The sequence below is a fragment of the Euleptes europaea genome, chromosome 4 (genome assembly GCF_029931775.1).
Source record: "Euleptes europaea isolate rEulEur1 chromosome 4, rEulEur1.hap1, whole genome shotgun sequence".
Classification (NCBI taxonomy): domain Eukaryota; kingdom Metazoa; phylum Chordata; class Lepidosauria; order Squamata; family Sphaerodactylidae; genus Euleptes; species Euleptes europaea.
Window position 1 is genome coordinate 71,937,913 of NC_079315.1, and position 23,833 is coordinate 71,961,745.

The 23,833-nt window shown below is 41.8% G+C and overlaps 1 protein-coding gene across 1 annotated transcript in view; it reads right to left on the bottom strand.

Moving 5' to 3' along the window:
* Positions 1 to 22,955, bottom strand: part of WDR36 (WD repeat domain 36) — a 46,115-nt gene extending 23,160 nt beyond the window's left edge. The window contains exons 1-13 of the mRNA XM_056848752.1: positions 22,758 to 22,955; positions 16,832 to 16,859; positions 15,914 to 16,014; positions 13,965 to 14,082; positions 13,728 to 13,860; positions 11,712 to 11,766; positions 10,749 to 10,881; positions 9,241 to 9,416; positions 8,373 to 8,493; positions 7,585 to 7,650; positions 6,169 to 6,252; positions 2,371 to 2,525; positions 742 to 856 (exon numbers count right to left, since the gene is read on the bottom strand). Coding sequence (XP_056704730.1) covers positions 742 to 856; positions 2,371 to 2,525; positions 6,169 to 6,252; positions 7,585 to 7,650; positions 8,373 to 8,493; positions 9,241 to 9,416; positions 10,749 to 10,881; positions 11,712 to 11,766; positions 13,728 to 13,860; positions 13,965 to 14,082; positions 15,914 to 16,014; positions 16,832 to 16,859; positions 22,758 to 22,955 — 1,483 coding nt within the window. The remainder of the gene's footprint in view (positions 1 to 741; positions 857 to 2,370; positions 2,526 to 6,168; positions 6,253 to 7,584; positions 7,651 to 8,372; positions 8,494 to 9,240; positions 9,417 to 10,748; positions 10,882 to 11,711; positions 11,767 to 13,727; positions 13,861 to 13,964; positions 14,083 to 15,913; positions 16,015 to 16,831; positions 16,860 to 22,757) is intronic.
* Between the last annotated feature and the right edge of the window lie 878 nt (positions 22,956 to 23,833).

A 23,833-nucleotide genomic window follows, 5' to 3' on the forward strand; every position in this document is an offset into this window, starting at 1 on the left:
ACTCGCTCCTCCCCCCACTCCCCAAATTGTTGTGTGATGAGATGCACACTTGTGTGTTTGTGTTCATATGCTTCCTCTCACACAGCATACCTGCACATTATGTTTATGTATGTTCAAGCTCAAGATTTATTTGCATACATCATGGTATGTACCATCTAAAAGGGTGGTATGGTTAAAGGAAAATTATATACCGTATTTTCCGGCGTACAAGACGACTGGGCGTATAAGACGACCCCCCCATTTTTACAGTTAAAATTTAGAGTTTGGGATTGTCCCGAGTCCGCGGCCTAGGGTCGGCCCTCAGGACTGCGCCCCAACCCCGTGGCCGCCCCCAGATCTCCTGGAGTGGCCCAACCCGAGTCCACGGCCTGGGGCCAGCCACCGGTCCTCCTGTGGCGGCTCAACCCCCGGGGACATGGACAGAGTGGAGGCGGCTCCCCAGGGAGATTCTCCAGTCCGGCTCGGAATTCAGCATCCGGCGTATAAGACGACCCCCGGCGTATAAGACGACCCCTGACTTTTGAGAAGATTTTCCTGGGTTAAAAAGTAGTCTTATACGCCAGAAAATACAGTAATAATACAGCAACATGTACTTCAGATCTGGAACATTCTGCAGTCCCATTTTGTATGAATTATAATCCCTGTTGTCAAGTTCAGTTCCTAGTTACAAAACAGTTTTTCCACTAGAACAGAAAATATAACGCTCTTGCTACTATTTTTTAAAAAGCAACAGATTTTCACCTTTATCCTTGCCATAATGTCCTCTGTGAATGCCAGACTGCATGTTGTATACATCTACATGTCCTGTTGTAAGCCCAATTACAGCAAAGTTTCCACAGGAAGTGATATCTACTGCCTGTCAATGTAAACAGAGAGAAAACATAACTTATAGCAGAAGCATTAATATACTGGAAGAAGCTTGTGTAATCTTTCAGGAGGATTTTCCTGCTGCTTCCAAAAAAGTCTAAGAAAGAAAGAATAGGCTTTTCCCATCTTTACAGCGCCAGAGAAGTTTATTTTCCAGTCATAAAAACCTGCCTTAATGTCATGATGAATTAACAATGTTCATTTGTTAAATGTTTCAATAGTTATTTAATAAAAAGAAATGCTGAACTCAAATAATTCTGATTCATTTAAAACATCAGGTGTATGATCTTCGGACTATCAAAACTTCATTACATAGGGACATTATATGCACATGAGGGTTGTATCACAGTCACAACTTTGCTAAAATGTATCTATAGTTAAATTTTTTACAAATGTCATTGGAAGCAGGACCAACTCCTCCCAAAATGCATTCAGGGTCATATCTCCCATGAAACATGTCTTCTTCCTCCTTATGACAGTATGAGATTTACTTTACCTGTAAGTCATAAAAGACTCATTTGGAAGCTCAAGCTCTCTCAAAAATGCAGAGTGCTGTGCGCCAGGATTAGCAGAAATACAGCAGTGCTGATTGCCAAAAAAAATTTAAATTCCATTTTTTCCAGTAATTTTTGTGTCCATGATCCGTCATGTGCAAGTATGGCCCTGCTCCGCGACAGTTTTAATTTCAGTCATATGTGCTTTCAGCATCTACAAATCTGTAAAACCTCAACAACATTCATGACTGTGATACAACTTGTATTTGTTGATTTGGTATGGAATGTCTCAAACTATTTAGTTATGAATTACCGTATTTTTCGCTCCATAAGACGCACCTGACCATAAGACGCCCCCCCCAGCTGGCTGTCGGATTGGGGAACGCCGGCTCGCGCCGTCCCGACACGCCCAGCAGGCTCTGTGCTGCTTGCCCGCCTCCCAGCTGGCCGTCAGGGCAGGGAATGCCGGCTCGCGCTGTCTCCACGCGCCCAGCTCTGTGCGCCCTGCCTGCCTCCCAGTGCGCCGTCCCGACGTGCCCAGCTCTGTGCGCTCCGCCCGCCTCCCAGCTGGCCGTCGGGGCAGGGAACGCCGGCTCGCGCCGTCCCAACGCGACCAGCTCTGTGCACCCCGCCCGCCTCCCAGCGCGCCAACCCGACGCGCCCAGCTCTGTGCGCCCCGCCCGCATCCCAACTGGCCGGCGGGGCACGCCCGCTCGCGTTGTTCCGGCGAGCCCAGCTGGCTGGCAGGAGGAGTCCCGGATGGACCGGGCTAGGGTCCATAAGATGCACATTCACTCCATAAGACGCACAGACATTTCCCCTCACTTTTGAGGAGGAAAAAAGTGCATCTTATGGAGCGAAAAATACGGTAAGTTAAAACTTAGGAAGCATTTTTCATATTAAGTATATATTCCTCAGATTTATGAGTTTCCAATCAAAACATTTAATACCATTATTTAAAAAAATAGGGCTATCTCCACCCATCTATTTGTTTCCAAAAAGTCCTTACAGTTGCAGATACACCAAGAGGTATATTTTTGCTGAAGTTTTCTGGTTTCAGTTTATGGGCTCCCATTGAACCTTTCTGATAATTCCAGGTAGTACAGGTTAAGTAACCCTGATGGCAAGCTACGATCCCATCCCAGTCACTTTGACGAGCAACCTCTGTAACACAATCAAAATTAATTAAATGTAAAACTCTTAGTCAAAAAGCATCTATAAATTAGGCACACACATTTTAACAGTCCCGTTATTACTTGATTACAGTGGTATAAACAACCAGGTTCCAATCCCAGCTTCTTTGTAAATCTGCTATTATTTTGCTTTTAAAGTGCCTAGCACAAAAGGGCCCATGAAAACTCTGTCCTGCAGCATGAATAACAGAATCAGTATTAATTATAAAAGCACATGTAAGGTAAAAAAAAACTTGCTGTACCGGATCTGTGCTATATATGAGCAGTTCCATAGGATCAAGCCAAAGGATGCAGCATGTAGGCCATGTAATTAGGATCTTCTGTTTATAAAAGCTAATTGGTAGCCAAAGATCAGGGAGGGGGTCACTGAGCACAAGTGTTCAGCTCTTTCTTCTCAACTCTCTTCCATGATTTAAAAAGTCCTTCAAAGATGCAGCTAGCAACGCTTGCAAAAAAGACATGTTTAGGAGCTTATACTCCCATCCTGCATACTGCTTTGAATGGGCATTTTAACACATGGAAAATACATTGGGGGGAAGGGTTTAAAGGGTTAACCTTCTCACCAGGAAGGTTTCCATCATCTTTAAATCAGTTACCTAGGGTTCCTATTAGCTTTTTAAAAACTGTGAAAGTCTTTCCCTTTGATTGTATGTTTTGTCCCCATTGGTCCATCTAAGATTTTCAGTCCAGCATCCTGTTTCCATCAGAGGCTAGTCAGATGCTTCTAGGAAGCCCACAAGCTGGCATGAAGGTAGGAGCCTTTCCTCGCTGTTTAACCTCCAGAAATTAAAGTTCTGTTTATAAGTTAGCCATGATATACTTAACTGCCATGATTTTACCTATTCCAAAACCATCTAAACCAGTAGCCATCACTATGTGTCATGGCAATGAATTCCACATGCACTGAGTAATAAGTTGTGTTAGTCATGAATCTACAGTTAACAGTTACCACTGTTTTATTATAGAGACACACGTTTTTCCATTCATTTCCCCCATACTATGTATTACCTTATGCTCCCCAGTCAGGCTTTTCTAAACTCAAATGCCCCATATAAAAAACCCCTTCCTCATAGGGAAGGTGTGTATTTTCTTTACTATTCTGACATTTTCTGCACCTTTTCATCTCTACAATTTCTTTAAGAGATGCGAGTATCAGAACAATACCCCCTAATTTCAAATGCAACCATTTTGTTTATTGACTGCCCAATGTTGATGATTTTACAACTTGCAGTTGGGCTAGTCACAGCTCTGATAGATTCTCTCAGCCCCACGTACCTCACAGGGTGTCTGTTGTGGGGAGGGGAAGGGAAGGTAATTGTAAGCCGGTTTGATTCTGCCTTAAGTGGTAGAGAAAGTCGGCATATAAAAACCAATTCTTCTTATTTGCCATTTTAGATGACATTTTGGATGGACAGCCAATACAGTGTTACATTAAGGTTGCAGGTAACTATACCAGCTGCAGATACATTTATGCTAAATGTTGGGAAGACATACAATTTCAGAGCAGGAGTACTTACAAAATATTTTGTAAATATCTATAGTAGTTTTAAAAAATGATGGGATGTTTGTCCCACACATAAAATATGAATCAAGCTGTGTTTTACACAAGAATTCAACTCTTACAGATGAGTGATAATTTGTACAGCAGGGTCATCCCTGCTTAGTATTTGGATGGGCAACCTCCAAAGAACACCAGAGTTGTGTCATGGAGGCAGACAATGGCAAACTACCGAACATCTCTTGCCTTGAAAATCCTATGGGGTCACCTATAAGTCAACTGTGACTTGACAGCATAAAAACAAAACATCTATCTCTTCTGAAACAATGAGTTTCTTTTTTTAAAAAAAATCTTGTACTTACAAATGCAGCATGGTGATATATATATATATATATATATATATATATATATATATATATATATATATATATATATATATATATATATATATATATATATATATATATATATATATATATATATAATATGCTGCTATAGATATTTGGGAGAATTTTACAAATATTATCTTTTGTACATAAGATACAGATCTCATGATTTCTTGCAGGTGAACTATACTTGCAAGTTTAACAACATTAACATATTGTATCAGCGTATGTGACACTCAAAGGTCTGGAGAGATCCTTGTGCGCAGTACACCGTGAGTTGTGAGGGGCTGCAAGTAGAAGAAGAAAAAAACTACCACCATCCTTGCATGCATGGCAACACTTTACGATGTGCCTGCACCTCTCTTGATCCTTATCTAACAGCAATCCTAAGAACAGTCTTTTAGGTATATTCAAGGCAATGGGCTTAGAAGGGTGTACCTCAGCTCCGGATTGTACTATTGGTCTATTTCTCAAGGCAGGAAGGAATATGAAGTTGCTATTATGGACAGCTTCCTGCTGAGTATACTACAGCCCTCAATCGAATCATTAAAATATTCTTGAAGAATTAGAAATAGTCAGAAATACTAGCATAAACATAAGGATAGAAAGCACACAAGTCAAAGACAGTCAGCAGCCTCTGAAGAAAGAGTGAGTCACATAATTATGGGAAAGACTAAAATGTAAAGCATTAGTCAATGTTAGATAACAAAGACATCAATTCTGGAATTTCTAAAACACTGGAACAGATTGTTAATCGGCACAAGAAAGGATTAGCTGTTAATCTTAATTCTAAACATTTATAAAATTTTACTGACAATGTGTGATGAACAAATCTAAAGAGGCATAACACAAAGTTATGCTCAGTGCTAAAACATGTCATTCGCCTGCATTCACATGAAGTTTCCCTACCCCAAATCACATATTTCAGCTGTGAGCCTGTGGGCAGGAAGCAAAGTATTTTGGGCATTGTGACAAAAAACAACCTGCCAAACGAACTTGAATGATGGCTCCCAACTCCGATGGAGAGTTCGGATTCACAATACGGCTATTGGGAATACTTGCTACAGAAGGATTCCAGTACTTGTTGAAAAGTAAATAGCCACCTCTCGGTTGGGTCAGGAGGGAAAAAATCCACATGCACATGGTGCAGGTCAGGTAACTATGTGCTTCCCTATTTTGGAGGCTGATATTATTGGGAGCCATTAGATCAACTTTTACCTCCTCCCGAATTCTTTGGGGTCTGAGATGCCATAAACATACCAGGTTCATCCCTCTCCTCCTCATGAGTTGCTAGGATTTGGATGAGATTTAAGCCAGCAAAAATCTTTGCTGTGCTATGTGATTGGGAAGACTTAATTGGGGACAGAGAAGTCCCCCATGATACAGTGTGCAAAACCCTGATCTTAATGACCATTTACTCTTAACGGCAAATAGCATCCAAATCCTAAAAGTATTCCAAGTTTTAAAAACAGCTATTTCTGCCAGTCATTATGGAAACTTGTATGAAGTTGGAGAGCCAGAGATCTAATTTTGTACACTTCAGTCAAGAACATGCACAAGCTTATTAAGCTAAACTGAATGATACTGTGGAGGTAAAATGAGCCAGCCTGAAGACATATTGGAAACTAAGCAAAGAGTACTATGGGAAAGTAACATAAACTGGGTGGAATACACCATTTGGTTTATTTTTATGACCCTGTTCATTCAAATCAAATGGGAGTGTTGCATACCTGCTGCAAATGCTGTAATAGGTGGAAGTGCCATTGTATCATACCGAAGGCCCTTCTTCTTTGATTTCTTTTTATTTATGGAACCTTTTAACATCCAAGAAACAGGTTAACAAGTCAATAATTATACATTTCCTATGACATAAAATGTTATGTTCCCATCTCTACCATTCCCCAATTCTAAGTAACATCTAATCAAAACAAGCTGTTTTGTGATTAGGATTAGGGAGACTTATTTTGAATATTAACGATGGGTAGTCGTGTTAGTCTGTCAACAGCAGTATAAAACAGCAAAAGTCCATTAGCACCTTAAAGAGTAACAAAATTTCTGGAAGAGTATGAGCTTTCGTGAAGCTCCCTGAAGGCGCGCGTGGGGGGGGGGGGGGGAGAAACAGATCAGATCTGTTTAAAGGGGCTTCCCTGAAGGCGCACGGGGGGTAGGTGGAACAGATGTGTGCCTCCCGGCCGGGAGGCACAAATCTGTTTAAAGGGAAGCCCCGTGAAGGCGCGCGTGTGTGTGGGGGAAACAGATCTGTGCCTAACAGCTGTTAGGCGCAGATCTGTTTAAAGGGCCCCCCGAGAGCCTTCAGGGGGCTTTTCCCCCTTGGCCTATACACGGGTGCCTAATTTTTCCCCATTTTGGGGGTGAAATTAGGCACCTCGGCTTATACTTGGGTCGGCTTATACCCGAGTATATACGGTAAGCTTCTTTTACACTTTCTTAAACTTAAGCTTATTTCTTTTTCACAGCGGTTCTTTAGTTGTAGGAGTTAGGAACATTAACATGCTTCCCCACTTTCGCTCTCAAATTGTCCTGGGATAACTCGTTTTACAAGAGCTATTTCCCATTAAACTCTTAGGAATCACTTTCTAAACCTTAGAGCTGTTTTCCCTAGATAACTGGTTATGGGTTCTGTCCTGATCCCAAACCCCCAAATATGTTCCTTTTCACTCCTGAGGAAAATCCTCCACCAGACAGCTTACAGTTCCATGCAGCTGTTTCCAAGCTCTGTTTATTAATGTCTCTCTCAGACAACTGTCACTTAACTGTCAGTTTTCTAACTGCCACTCTCAGAATTCTGTTCAAACTCCCTATAAATCATGGGGGTTCTATGACCCGGACAACTCTTTAGAATACAGCTGATAATTCCCCACCAAACAAAACAAACCCTTTTGTTTGTGAACCATTCATTCGGGAAATTCTACTACATATGATTCAGAGGCAAAAATGAAACTACTTCTGCATACCAAAGCAGAAAAGTTTCTCAGTTCCTCAAAAGCCCATAAATAAACACTGCATAGTAAATGCACGTCTCATTCACTTAAAAATATGAGTAACTTTGAGGACATTTTAAATACATCTGCTCATTTAGTACAGAGTCACTGACATTAGATTATTCACTATATGATCACACTTACCACGTCCCAAACTTTTGTTGAATCTATCATGCACAGTGGAAAATGACTGCAAGGTACTATCTTGACCTATGTCAAAGTATTAAGGACAATAAGACACATCAGCCATAAATAAATTTTAGGCATGCCCAGCAACTTGATGGCCCAGGCTAGCCTGGACTCGTCAGATCTCAGAAGCTAAGCAGGGTCAGCCCTGGTTAGTATTTGGATGGGAGACCACCAAGGAATACCAGGGTTGCTGTGCAGAGGAAGGCACTGGCAAACCACCTGTTAGTCTCTGGCCAGGAAAACCCCAAAAGGGGTCGCCATAAGTTGGCTGTGACTTGAAGGCACTTTACACACGCAGCAACTTCTAAGTAAAAATTTAAACCATTACAACTATTGAATAACTATTGCAATAATCTTGGGCAACAATGTTTGAAATTATACCTAATCCTAATTATAACTTGACTTTAGGTTAAACTTTAGGTTTGACCTTAGGTTGCCAAACAAACCTTCAAAATTTAAGCTGTCTTTTAAAAATAAAATAGCAGAAGTTAGACAGTGAAGTTATCAAACTACATTCAAGAGCTACTTTTTAAGCAAGACAAGGACGAAGCTGGAAATGTTCACAGAAAAGAAACTGCCAAGCTTTGACTAATGCTTAATCATTTGAAGATGAACTTCAAACTACACAATAGATCTAATAAATATACATGCACCATCAGAAATACATTATCTACTTCTCACACCAATTGTTCTGCTAAAATGACAAGCATTGTTCCGGAGCAAGAAAATGAAGGAGTTCCTACCTGCGCTAAGAATTTGTTGCCCGTTTTGTCCATGGAATCTGATTTTTGTTGGAGGTGCGCTGTGTCCCATTCTGAATCTTAGCAACCTACTGCTCCCACCGGGGCCATCAAAGACCCACTCCTGTTCAATAACAGAACAAACTTAAGAAAAGCAAAAGTAGAAAGAAAAGCTTCATTGCAAAAATGTTTAAATACCCCAAATCGCTTCAAAAATGCACAATAAGTAACTGCACATAGCAGCATTATATGCTATCAGGCAGTGGCTCATTCTAACATCTGTTGCATTTAGAGATGTGCAAATTTCCCCCCAGTATTTTCAATCATATTTTGCATTACTGAAAATTGACGGTGTATACTTTGAGACATCTATCCACATAAAAAGAACATAATTTCCCCAAGGATTTTCTGATTTGTCAGCTCAGATCTTAGCATCAGCGTGTCATGATCCCTATTCATTTAAGAGCACAAAAATACAGATGTATTTATTTCAAAAGCATTTGTGTACATCTATTCTCCTGTAACAAAAAATTGTGAAAGACTTCTCCTGGCTGGAGGAGAGGGAGCAGTGATTTAACTGCTCAAGATTCCCCAGTCCATACCCTGATGGGCTAATACACTCCCTAGTTCTTCCTTTAAAGCCAGGACCACTTTATTCTCAACAGACTAGATGCACATCTACAACATCCTGTGCAATGGGACAGCTAATGGATTCAGCACAATTGTTAAAAATAACTTGGGAAATTGTCCACTGCTGCAAATATGATTTCTTATTACTCATTACATCCCTAACTATAACATGCAAGAATCAGAATAATCAGTGGGGTAAATAAATTCTGGAAAAGAAATAAAAATCAGCAACAGAACTTACCCTTATCGCATTATCAGAACTATTCGTAATAAGCAGTGGCTCTCCTTGGACAAACGACAGACCAGCAATCGCTGTGGCATGCGCATTTCTCATCTGGCCCAGAAGTTTCTTCTGGTCTAGATCCCACAACCCAATATGTCCAATAGGACTTCCAGCAGCCATTACTGCATGCCCATCTGATTGCATGATTAAGGGAACAAAAAACAAAGCAATCTGTATAAAACTTTCACCTTGAACAAAATACATCAGATTAAAACCTTGATATATACATACAGCAGTTATTCGCCACAGGAAAAACATAGCCAAGTCACATTGGAACAGATAAATAGAAAACGGAAATTAAGTAAAGTCTCCAAAAACGAGAGTCTCAGAAACTATTATGCCAGATTAAAAAGGTAAAGGTCCCCTGTGCAAGCACCGGGTCAGTCCTGACCCATGGGGTGACATCACATCCCGTCGTTTACTAGGCAGACTTTGTTTTATGGGGTGGTTTGCCAGTGCCATCCCCAGTCATCTTCCCTTTACCCCCAGCAAGCTGGGTACTCATTTGACAGACCTTGGAAAGATAGAAGGCTGAGTCAACATTGAGCCGGCTGCCTGAAACCAACTTCCGTCGGGATCGAACTCAGGTCGTGAGCAGAGCTGCAGTTTACCACTCTGCGCCACGGGGCTCTTATTATTATGCCAGATTACTAACTTGTATATGCCAGGGTGTGACAAATAATGACTTGCAGCCATTGTCAAGCAGTTGCTTATCATAATAAGCTTCTTATCAAGTACAGTTAGTGCTAATGGTCACTGTATTCATTTTGTAGACTTCTGAGGTTGTGCATACAATTGTCACAATCTGCATTTTACCGGGCTGGATCCCATGGATACATTCATATAGCGGCAGCACTTTCCTCTGGTGCAAGGAGACTCATAGTGAGACAATAGACTCTTTCACTGGCAGAGGGGAGGGGCTGTGACTCAGTGGTAGAGCATCTACTTTGTATGCAGGAGGACCCTAGTCCAATTGCTGGCCTCCGCAGTTCAAGGACTTGGTAGTAGGTGATGTGAAAGACTCTGGAGAGCCACTGCAGGTCAGAGTAGACAATACCTGACCCTGAGAGAGCAGTGGTCTGGCTCAATGAGAAGACAGCTTCACATGCACTGTGACAAAAGAGCCTCTCTCCCGACACCAGGGAAAGGTTCCCCTGGTGGAAAACATCACTGTTTGCTGAACTGCTTGGAGGGATCCAACCCACTATTTTTTTTTCCTATCCTCTGCCTGTGTATGAGTGAGAACCCATTTTATGCATGAAGTAGACCCTATTCCACAAAGACTTATGCTTCAATTAAACCGTTACCCTTTGAGGTGCCCTAAACTTTGAAAATTCTTGCTACAAAAAAACCAACATGACTACTTCAGTCATATATATTGTGTTTCAACTTGAAGTTACAGCTCAAATTTGGGATTCAATGGAACATTTGTCAATTATTAATTTTAAGTAAATGCTGAAGTTTACCTGTGCGGAAAGATATTGCTGTTATGGGACCCCAGTCTTGTTGAAATTTCATCAGTATTTCATCATACTTGATATTGTGCACTATGATGTGACCAGACACAAGACCTACTGCAACAACATCCACTGCTGGAGCCTCCAAAGAAAGTGAACAAATGTAAATGCTAAGAAACCTTCTTCTGACATGCCCTGACACTCTTGAGTTCCACAGAAACATAATGGTTCATGCAAATAATGTCTGCTCAGGAAGAGTTCCCGGAGGAACAGTAATAAACATTTACATTATAAAAAGCCTAGCTTGTGGTAGGTCAGTCCTGCTTACAGTCAAGATTTATACATTTTCTGAACTGTGTGGGTATGGGATTACTGTACTGTTAGGATTAAGATTTGTGAATGACAGTCTAAACCATTTCAATTCACATACACTGCGCTGATGAGAATCCCATTAAATTGATAAGGAACTTTCCTGAAGAGAAGCATGATTCAGACTGCAGCCTTAGTTCATGCTGTCTCAACAATGTACACTCTCAAATTACTTTTAGGCAGAGATTACATGAAAGATTCAGATTGACTCACTTCACTTATATAAAGCAGTTTCCTATAATTTGTTAGCAAAGAAATCTCCAGCAGTACAAGATAGCAGCTACTAACACAGGAGAATACAGACAAGTAAATTGATTTTGTCAGTGTCAGTCACAATGAGATCAAAAGAATTCAACTACATTCCTGCTCTTCTGTACATCTCAGTACACCAATCGTTCACAGAGTCTTGGGCATATGAAATGGCAGCAGTTCCCTTCATCTAGAGAATCACCACAACTCTAAAGGAACTGTTTAGTCTTATGGGACTGTACCTATTAGATTTACATAAGAAATGTGTTCATTAAAATAAAATAAAGCATCATAAAAAGTTATTAAATTTAACGGTTGCTCTATCTTCACAAACATGCATGCCGGGTTACTTACTTGTTCCAGGACTGTAACTCCTGCACCCCAACCTGGAAATGTATACAAGAGCTTGCTACAAATAGGGAGAAAAAAGTTGGAAGCTTAAAGCATAAAAATGACACAAAAAGAGAACAATGTAAACATTACAAGAAAAACCAGCATTTACAGCATATGTCCTGAGAAATTTATGGGCATGTGGAGTCATGGAACCAAACAAGCATGAAACCAACAGGCATTTACTAAGATTATTACCCTCTCCCCTTACAGCTGCCATTTTAAAACCAGTTTCTTGGTCTTGGGTGCTGAGATGCAAACTAAAGAGGCTGATTCTCTTGGAGATACCTTTCTCCTCCCATCACAGGGTCTCTGAAACCAATTCGATAGCTGGGAACCATGAGCCATGGCCCACTTTGCACTCACTGGAGATCTTTTCCTTGCAGTCAGATCCAGTCATCTGATCTCACTCGCTATGTTTTGATAACATCCTAAAAGCAAAGGAAATGCAATGCCTCTTGACAGAGGTATCACCCACAGGCTAGGTAAGCCAATCAAACTAAAAAAAAGAAGAGTAAAATCTTGGCTTGAAACTTATAACTAAAAAAACTCAGCCTGCTCACTTGACAAATATGGGTCAACCAAAAAGAATGGAGAGCTCCTTCCAAAGAAAGAGCAAGAACGTTTGAACTGAAGGGAAGAGATACCCATTACAGAATGCTTTTCCTACTAATGAATGACATGAAGATGACAGATATAAACTGTACCACCTGGGCCCCTTCTCACAACAGTCAGTTCAAGGACCAGATACAACATCTCCTTGACAGAAAAGCTGATGTTACAAGTTTGCCATGGGGCCACACTGTCAATTTGTAGTGTTAGGGAACTCCTAACAGTGTTGTAAAAAGGTAAAGGTCCCCTGTGCAAGCACCGGGTCAGTCCTGACCCATGGGGTGACGTCACCTCCCGATGTTTCCTAGGCAGACTTTTGTTTACAGGGTGGTTTGCCATTGCCTTCCCCAGTCATCTTCCCTTTACCCCCAGCAAGCTGGGTACTCATTTTACTGACCTTGGAAGGATAGAAGGCTGAGTCAACCTTGAGCCGGCTACCTGAAACCTGCTTCTGTCGGGATCGAACTCAAGTCGTGAACAGAGCTTTTGACTGCAGTATTGCAGCATTACCACTCTGCGCCACGGGGCTCTTAACAGTGTTGTGGGGGGGGGATATCTCGTTGGGACCACCAGGGTGTTGGGGGATAAGGGGCTCCTGCCTCACCCCCCATGGCACTGTTACAGGTCAGAAAAACGGCAGGGGGGAAGGCATGAGCCTCTCTTTCCCCTGCACTGTGGTGGTCCTGACCGGAATCAGCCTCCCCCACTGTGTGGGTTCCTCACTCTACAAAATGGTGGTGTGTCTTCAAGGCAAACTCAGGGATACTGTCTCATCTAGTTTGGTCCTGAGGGAAAGCTTTAGAAGCTTTACAATGATTTTCCTGATAAACATTCAATCTTGCCACCATGTATAGTAGATGAGATTTATTAGAATAGTCATGCACTATGAGAATTGCCTATGTACACATTGTCACATCCTTAAAGTGTCACTGATAGTTATACATATACATATACAACAGTAGACGTGTTCAGAAAAAGAGCCTCTTTTTATATCAGAATTGGCCAACCTTTCGATGGACTTGAAAACACGGAGTTAAGCAACTCCCTTTTCAGCACAATTTCTTTCAAAGCAATATTAACAAACCCACATGTTATAGCTCTTGCTATACATATATTAATCTATTAATTTCAGACAGTTTGTAAACAACATAAGATACCATAAACTGGTACAAGATATATCCTGAAGATCTTTTTTTAAAGGTGACTTTTCTTTATAGTGACAAATAATTTGTTCGGCCAAAAATGTTAAGCTGCTGCCAGAATCCTGCATTGTTCCCCAACAGCATAATCCAAGCCAGAGGCACTCTGTATCCACTTAATTTCACATTCTCAATTTAAGTCCTTGAGAAAAAGAAAAGTAGTTCTTACTTGGATTTTATATTCCATAATTGCAGAGGTCCTTGTTCACTGCCAAGAAGAATTTTATTTAAATAAGTACTGGGGTGCATAATAGCAGAAACTGTAAAAACAGCCTTGTCAAAATTCAGCTGTAAGTATTCCTCTGTAGAATAAAAGAAAAAATATTAGTTCCACAAACTTCATACACATTTGATATTTTACTCCTCTCCTCAAACACTTATTGCCTTTAGAAGATTTGAGCCTTACCTTCTGATTGTACATCCCAAATAATAAGAATGTTATCACGATCGACAGAGATGACATGGTCCCCAAATGGTAGTACAAGATGAATGTAGGTGTCGTGACCTTTGTAAGTATGAACCACCTATAATTTAAAGTACAACGGCTATTTTATTACGAAAGAGATGTCTTACTTAAAGAAACAAGTGATAATACAATGCAGAGTCAAAATGTATCATATAGTTTGTGTAATCCACACTATGGAAATTTCAACTGTTATCTAAAATGTCAAATGTGAACCAGATGTAAACTAAGGAAGCAAACCTGGGTGCTTGCCACCAATCCTGCTTTCCCAAGGGGGGGGGAGAGAGAAAAACAACAGGGTGGTATCTCTTGATTTTGTTGTTATTCTGAACTCTGAAGATGTTGTAAGCACTTAAAAGGCACCACATGACTGGAAGAGCAATTTTCCGTGCAGTTTTATGTGGGGTGGTGAAAGAAGAAGAATCTCTTGTATCACTCCAACCCTCAGAAAGCAACAAGGTTATTTTTGAGCTTCTCATAGTCTTGGCACTACCATAAAGGAAAATCCCCACATTTCTACCAAGATTTAATCCAAATAAAAATGAGACTTTTGAACTCTTCTATACATTGATAAAATGGCGAGTAAGTTGATAGCATAGCCAACACAGCTGCTCTTCAACTTTTAAGTCGCTTTCCAAGTATTTACATATATTCCACATATAGAATATTGCTTGCCAACTATACAGAATTCAAATAATGCTGTTACTAAAGTAGCATGTTTCAGACTTTTGATATAGCCTGCTATGGTATGCAATGATCTCTGGACTAGGGAACTAATACAATATTAGCATTAAAAAGGAGCAAATCTCCATCCTCAAAATATAAAGCCAAGTACACTTCAGCAGCATGTCTTCTCAACTAATGTTGGAATGACAGGGCAAATCACCTGATATCTTATTGGATATTTTCCCTTAACAACTAAGCAACAGAATTGCCATCCACTCAAATCCAGTGTAAATAAATGAAGATTCTTTGCTAGAGAGTATTCAACCCATCCATGGGTCCTGACTGGTAGGGAGGAACACCCTACTATCTCAGGATCATCTCTCTCCCTGGAACTTCGTGCCCTGCTTTCAGGTATACCATGCACCCCAAAGGAGTGACACAGTTTGAGAGCCACTGTACTGAAGTATCATCAACTATTAACCATTCAACCCTACTTCTTTAAAGCATCATTTTCAAGTCACTCAAACTAGCCTCCCCCAATCATTTCAGAAATAATTAATCTTTAGCTGCCTCCTGACATCACATTTAATAACCATTAAGTCAAGACTGTGTACAAACCCAGCTTGTTGTTAAGGTGGTGTACATGACTTGCTCTTCCCCGCTCCTTTATGGTACAGAGATTCCCTGTTAGAAACTAACTTTGGTTACCTTTGATATACAAATGAAGCTCAGATACTTACACTATACCCTGAACACAAATGATTAAGTGTTTTAGAATCAGAATTAATGATTAGGTATTATGGAATTTTGAGCCCTGTGGCGCAAAGTGGTAAGCTGCAGTACTGCAATTCAAGCTCTGCTCATGACCTGAGTTCGATCCCAACGGAAATTGGTTTCAGGTAGCCGGCTCAAGGTTGACTCAGCCTTCCATCCTTCCAAGGTCAGTAAAATGAGTACCCAGCTTGCTGGGGGTAAAGGGAAGATGACTGGGGAAGGCAATGGCAAACCACCCTGTAAACAAAAGTCTGCCTAGGAAACATCGGGAGGTGACGTCACCCCATGGGTCAGGACTGACCCGGTGCTTGCACAGGGGACCTTTACCTTTTTACAACACTGTTAGGAGTTCCCTAACACTACAAATTGACAGTGTGGCCCCATGGCAAACTTGCACAGTGCTTGCACAGGGGACCTTTACCTTTTTATATTACCAAACAAATGACACAAACCTCTTTGTTTCGAGCAAAAGCATAGAGAAGACTGCCACAAGATGCAAATACCAACATTCTGTCAGCTGCCAAATATGTAATATCCTCTGGCAAACCATTGCCTAGGGGATAAGGGAAAAAACATAGCAAACTGAGACAGATTCCAGGTGTATAACAATATGCATTACTAGTAAATATGCATAAAATGGTTTTGGAATTAAGGAAGCCCGATTATTACATGCTATGTCAGTATGAATTGCCACAAGCCACACTCATTTGGATGCTACCAGAGTAATTTCCAAGAAAGGGTGTTCAGCCCTGGCATTCCTTATATGCAGGAAGTATGTACAGTAGAAGATGAACCCTATTGGCCTGGCTACAAACAAAATAAGTGTGTATAGCAGTGACTGAACACTTGCACTTCTAGGCTCATTCTTCCCTGAATTTTTTCTAAATAGCTAAACATTTTTTAAACTTAAAACAATTTACTTACTTGTGAGCAAGATGTAAGTACAGCTAGAGTTGGCACTTGACGCATTTTGGTCAATTAAGTATTATTAGATAGTACTCAGGCATATAAAGTTTTAATGGACTTGGAAGTACTCTTGACATTTGGTGTTAATGTAACGATCATGTGTGATGACTTCATGTCAGTTCCTGAACTGTTTCAGTGTGTAACTTTTAGAGATTGGTTTAGAAGTCACATGAAACCATGGTTTCATTAAACTAACAATGTTTAATGATATGTATGTGGGTCATCCCACTGTAGTTAGTTAGGGTGCCTCAAACCAGGATCTAGTCTGAACTACACTTTTGCATAACATTTAATGATATTTTTATCCTCTTCTATGTTGTAACAATTTTATTTTTTTAAATGAACTATAAAACTTCTAGCAAAATGTAGCATGATGTGTACATATATAGGACTGCAATACTTACTAACAGCAACTATGCCAAGTTTCTTCACCTGCAACAACAACAAAAAAATCAGATTTTAGCAAGCCACAAAGAACTTGTTGACAATATTAAGCTGGAGATAAAAAAATAAATAAAACTGAGGCCAATGGTGCAAAATAGGCAAAAAAAATTACTCGGAATAGAATTTCCCTTCATGTTTTGGCCAAGAAGCATCTTCAAGGGAATCTGTAGTTATTACAGAATTTATGCTCATTTGAAATACTGTAATAATTACAGATTCCCCTGAAGACACCACTTGGGTGAAACACATAGGGAAATTCTATTCTGAGTAATAAAAACTGTTTTTGTACCTATTTTACACCATTGGCCTCAGCCTTATTTTTATCTCCTGTTACTGGTGTGGTCCTTTTATTTCTCTTTGTTGACAAAATCAAGTCAACATCACCAAGATATTAGTACTTATACAGGGACCACTTTATAGCTTTACTGTGTATATCTTCTAGTAATCTAGCTCACAAAAGAAATCCCAGTCAAATACCTACAAACAACCACTTTCTATTAAAAGGGAAACAGGGAAATTTCATGTGTGAAAGTATTTCTACCAAAATGATGCTATTGTGTCACAGAATTTGGACAGGCCCTTGTAATTCACCTTAAGCAGTCTTGCAGCCACTTTATTATGCATGTTCTTACTCGTTTATTTATCAGATTAGGAATGCATGCGTGATCATAACATTCATTTTATTCTGATTAACTCAACTAACATTCTAATGAGACCTTTCTCTTTATTACTAATAAAATATAGACTAATCAACAATGTTGCAAAAATGCTTTGAACCAGCTCTTGTTCCATGTATATACAGAAATAACTGCAATAGATTATCCAGCAGTTACTCTTATTTCATGGATTTCGCCTTGCCTCAAAAGTTTTAATCCTAAATTACACATAAGGAAGCAATTCGTACAAAGCCTGTATGGGTCTCAGTGCAAAGTGTTATAATCTAATGAATTCTTTTGTTTTCAAGACAAAGACCAGGCAGGCGATCACACAACAAAAAGGTTGATGAATGGACACAAAAGATTTACTTAAACATTTTCTCTATAAAAAGACTGCTAAAGGAAGGCGGAAAGATGGCAGAGAAGCTAAACAAATTCTTTGCATCTGTATTCACTGTGAAAAGTGTGGGGCATGTATTCAGGTCAGAGTAATTATTTTCAGGAATTGAGACTGAAGAACTAAGTCAAATTGAGATGACCAGAGATGAAGTTCTACACCTAATGGGGAAATTTTAAAAAAAGGTAAAGGTCCCCTGTGCAAGCACCGGGTCAGTCCTGACCCATGGGGTGACGTCACATCCCGAAGTTTTCTAGGCAGACTTTGTTTACGGGGTGGTTTGCCAGTGCCTTCCCCAGTCATCTTCCCTTTACCCCCAGCAAGCTGGGTACCGTATATACTCGCGTATAAGCCGAATTTTTCAGCCTCTAGAGGCCCTCTGCAGCCACGGGGAGGGCGCTCAGCCACCCCCGCTGCCTTCTCCCGGCCGGGAGAGGCCTCTAGAGGCCCTCTGCGGCCGCGGGGAGGGCGCTCGGCCGCCCCCGCCGGGCCGCACCACTTCCTGCTGCCAGGAGCGGCCGGGGGGGGGGCCCTCCTACAGCTGCCCACCGCCAGGAGCCCAGAAGGTAAGTCTGCGGGGGGGGGGAGGGGTTATAAGCCGACCCTCGGCTTATACGCGGGTGCCTAATTTTTCCCCATTTTTGGGGAGAAATTAGGCACCTCGGCTTATACACGGGTCGGCTTATACACGGGTATATACGGTACTCATTTTACCGACCTCGGAAGGATGGAAGGCTGAGTCAACCTTGAGCCGGCTACCTGAAACCAACTTCCGTTGGGACTGAACTCAAGTCATGAGCAGAGCTTGGACTGCAGCACTGCAGTTTACCACTCTGCGCCACGGGGCTCATTATGGGGAAATTAAAAACCAGTAAATCTCCAGGTCCTAAAAGCATACTCCCAACAGCTGTTAGGGAACTGAAATGTGAAACTGTTGATCTACTAACCCATATATGCAACTTGTTACTAAGAATACCCATTGTACTGGAGAACTGGAGAAACTCTACACGGGTTTTTACAAAGGTCCAGAGGGAACCTGGGAATTACAGGCCAGTTAGCCTATTTGTCCCAGGTAAATTGGTAGAAACTGTAATCAAAGATAGAAATATTAGGCACATAGAGGAGCACAGCCTGCTGAGGGAAAAGTCCTGCCTCACCAACCTTTTTGAGGAACTGGGGGTGATAAGCACAGTGGCCAAGTTTGGCAGACAACACAAAATTATTCTGGATGCTAAAAACCAAGGCTGACCATGAAAAGCTCCAGGAAAAGCTCCACAAATTGGGTGAGTGAGCCTGGCCTGGAAAGGGTGGGGTATAAATTTTAAAAAATGAAGGCAAGTGTAAAATAATGCACTTTGGAACCAAAAAATATATATCACAATTTTAAGTACATGCCAATAGGGTCTGAACTTGCTGAGACTGTAAAGGTCTTTGGGGTCATAGTGGATTGTGTGATGAAAATGCTAACCAAGTAACCAAGTGTGCTGAACCAGTGAAAAAGACGAACTCTGTGTGGGGATTATTAGGAAAGGGACTGAAAAATAAAATAACCAATATTATAATGCAGCCTCATTTAGAATGCTGTGTGCAGTTCTGGTCACTGTATCTCATAAAGGACACTGCAGAGATGCAGAAAGTACAGAAGAGGGAAACCAGGATGATTAAGGGGTAGCAAAACCTTTCCTGTCAGGAAACGCTGTAGAGTCTGGGATTTTTTAGGTCAGAAAAGAGACAACTAAGGGGGGCATGATAGAGGTTTATACAATTATGCATGGAGTAGAGAGAGTGGACAGCGAGACCTTTTTCTCCCTCTCCCAAAATACTAGACGTCAAGGGCATCCAATAAAGCTGATAGGCAGTAGTTTCAGGATGGACAAAAGGAAATACTTCTTTACATAGTGAGTAATTAAAATGTGGAATGTGCTGCTAGAGGATGTAGTGATGGCCACAGGCACAGACAGCTATAAAAGAGGTTTAGACAGATTTGTGAAGGATAGATCTATCAGTGGCTACTAGCCATGGTGACAAAAGGGAATCTCCCCATTCAGACATAGGTAGTAGACCTCTGAATATCAAAGGCAGGAGGAAACATCAGAGGAAGGCCTCAGCATTTATGCCCTACTGTTGGCCCTCTACAGTAACTGGTTGGCCACTGTGTGAGACAGGATGATGGACAAGATGGACCACTGGTCTGATCCAGCAGAGCTCTTATGTTCTTAAGTATTTTCTGAAAAGACAATCCAGTGTCTGCTCTAAGATGCTGAACACAGGGAGCAGGAAATAATGGTCGGCACTTATTGGCGAACTATGGATAGAAAGCAAAAACACAATATTGGCCTGGATTCACTGGAACAAGACTTTTTCTCCTCCACACACACCCAGCCCCAAATGCTTTCTGAAATGCTTTCTCCCAGGAACAGCATTTCTGAAGACATTTGGACTGCAGCAGAAGGTAGAACACAAGAAAGTCAAGCTATCTACAAGCAGAAATCTTTCCAGCCATGGAAACATTCTGGTGGATCCAACACATTATCACTGTCATTCTTAACAGTAGATACCTGCAACACAATACATTTTTGTCACAGATGAAAGTGTATCCATCTCACAACTACGTCTGAAGTGTTATATTTTCTGCCACAACCTTCTAGCCATTACTGCCCAAAGAGGGTCCTGCAATGACCAACGACATGTGCAGATCAACCTTCCCCATCCTATTATGGGAATTGAGCACTTGCAACAAGTTGTATGCTTCCCTTTATGTAGCTAACTCCATGCATGGTCGGTGCATTTAGAAGTCAGCATGCACACGAAAAACCATGCACAAAGTTTTATTAGACTTCTTTTTAGATTGATATTGGCTCCAAGGGATGTGAATTTATTTTTCCAGTGAATTTTGACCTGGCATGCTTGACTGAGACTTGGGTGGGTGAAGATGAAGTGCTTCCACTCACTCAGGTGATTCCCCCAGGTTTGATCTTTTGTGCAGGGGTTCATCCAAGTTCCACGGTTCTGTGTGAACTGGTGCCATGGTCAGGTCACTTCCTTGTGAATGTTTGAATTTTGCCCCCACACCTGCAGGGACATGAGTTTACTTACGCTTGCCTGCGGAGACTCATGGATCCAATTGGATTCCAGAATGCTCTGCCAGATCTGTCTGGACCTGCTGGCAGTTCTCTTGATAAACTGACTGAGGCCTGGAATGTAGGCCTGCAAGAAGCTATTGACCGAATTGTTCCCCAACGTCCTCTACACTCTCGAACCTCCCTAGCCCCCTAGTATACAGAGGAGCTGAGGGATGCAAAGAGAGTGATTAGAGGGCTAGAATGACGCTGGTGGCAGATTCATGACGAAGCATCGAGAACACTTTACAAAACCCATTTGAAGACCTATTAAGTGGCAGTGAAGGCAATTTTATTTCTCTGCTTCCATTGCATCCACTAGTTCGTGTCCAGCACAATTGTTTAGACTAATTTGGCAGTTGACCACTCCTGCAGTGGTTCCTAAAACAGATAACAATTTGGCGGTTAGCTATGATTGTTCTGCGACATTTTTTGTGGATAGTCTCTGCCCTCCGCCAGGACCTGGCTGCCAGGTTGGGAATCATTAGCAGACTGGTGGCTCCACCTACCATGTCAGGTCCTTTTTTGGACTCCTTCAGCCTGCTCTCTCAGGGTCCACTTATTTCCCATGTTATGTACTGTATTGGTGACGTGCATTGCCATGAGGTTTTAAATGAATGGTCGGGGCAACAAAAAACGCAGCATTTTTAACTTCTTGGTCCTTTCCATCAAATGGTGCACACTAAAGGGGTTACCACACTCGTATTCCCAGCGATGTATTAAGAGTTTGAAAACATTATAAAAAATACTGTTCGCACTTTGTTTGGCCCCTTTAGCTGTGAAGACGTCTTCCAACCATTTATAAGCCATGGTATCCAAAAACTCTTTTAAAGCGATGTTTTTAATAACATTTTCAAACTCTTAATACATTGCTGGGAATACAAAGTGCGGTAACCCCTTAAGAAAGCAAAGTGAGCCTATTCTGCTTCAGAGGCTTCACAGCTTTGAGCAGCACTGTCCTCCACAATAAGCGCCCTACAATTATTATCCTAACACAGATAGGCAGCACCCTATTGCAGCCCACTTTCTATTGTACTAGCTTGTAAAAAAGGATGAATCCTCAGCCCCGAGATTCTTTCCACTTGCCCCTAAACGGTACAGCGCACAAAAGGCACTGAATCCTCTTTTTCACAAACTCATCAGGTTTACTACCAAGCAAACCCTCGCCTAACCTCAAGCATGGGGCAGATAACGAATCCCTCACCCTAGAGAGCAGAGTGCGAAGGGAATTCTCCCCTCGCATCCTACAGAGGCGCGTTTTGCTCTCCGTGAAAAAAACGGCACCCCATGGCAAAAATGAATTTCACAAGTATAGTTAATGAATTATAGATAAAGTGTAATGTAGTTTATATAATAATAGTATAAGGTAATATTAAATACTGCCAGAATACTTCTTTGGAAGTCCAATGGCGGTGGGATACACATGCAAGGTGGGTGGGGGGGTACGGGCACTGTTTATTTTACAATATCATAATAGAAGATGTAAAACTGTAGCCTAAGTGCTCTTTTTGTATTTTTTTTAGTTATCTGTTTATGAGATTTATAATTTGTTATGTTTTCTTTTTTTGTAAAAATTAATTAAAAAATTTATATATATATATATAAAAACAAAAAACCGGCACCCCTTCAGAGCAGTACGGCAGAGGCGGTTTCCCAACGGCTTCAGCACGACCGGGGGGGGGGGAATAGAGCGCCCCGTCCCCGAAAGACTCACGTTGTAGGTGTGGAAGCTCCTCCCCACCGCGGCGACCAGGTAGAACTCCCGGTGACGGCGGTGATAGCGCAGCACGTGCGCCAGGTGATTGGAGCAGAGCCCCAGCGCGCGGAAGGCGGCGAAGAGCGCGCTGCCCCCAACGGCCCCTCCTCGACTGGGGGCTGCTGCTGCCGCTGCGCCCTCTCCCGCCGGCGGCATCCTTTCTCCTGGCCTGGACGGGCCGACAAGCAACCCCCCACCCCCTGCACGGACACAACACGCGAGCGCCCGGCTGCGCTTATCCCGGAAGTTGCGCCTTCTACTTCCGGCGGTTACAACGGCCGTTACTGCACCCGAAGGCTCCAACCCCTGCGTTCCTTCCGATGACGACTTTCCGTCGCTGGTCAGCGTCGTTCAGGACGGTGCAGAGAACACTGTAAATATGTTCGGTTTCGTTCTGAACTGCGTTAATTCGTCTCGCTGATTAAAGCAACAGTACAATCCACTCTGTTATTGGGCAAAACGTACAAATCGGTTCTATTGAAGCGAAATAGGATTTACTACCGGAAACCCTATCTTATTCTTGGACTTCACTATCCTAATTATGTTGTCACAGGAACTGTGTTCCTATATTTTTGCTCTTGTAACTCTGTTCCTCTATTATATGCACCAAGATTTATGGTTATCTCTTGAGTAGTTCTCTGCATTATTTTAGCCATAAGTGCCGTTTCTTTTTGGTAAGTTTCTACTGTAAGCACTAGCTTGCTATTTGATTTACTTACCTCCAGGTACTAGCTGGAGATCTTCTGCTATTACAACTGATCTTCAGCCGATAAGAGATCAGTTTACCTGGAGACAATGGCCACTTTGGCAGTTGGACTCTATGAAATTGAAGTCCCTCCCCTCCCCAAACCCATCTTCCTCGGGCTCCGCCCCAAAAACCTCCCACCAGTGGCAAAGGGACCTGGCAACCCTATGTAGGTGGCAACTTATCTCCTTTGGACCTGTCTTGTAGTAGGCTATTTCTGGGTACCAGTTTGGCTTCGTCATCTGTTTATTTTCCTCAGTGTTGTTTCTTTACTTCAGTGAACAGCATT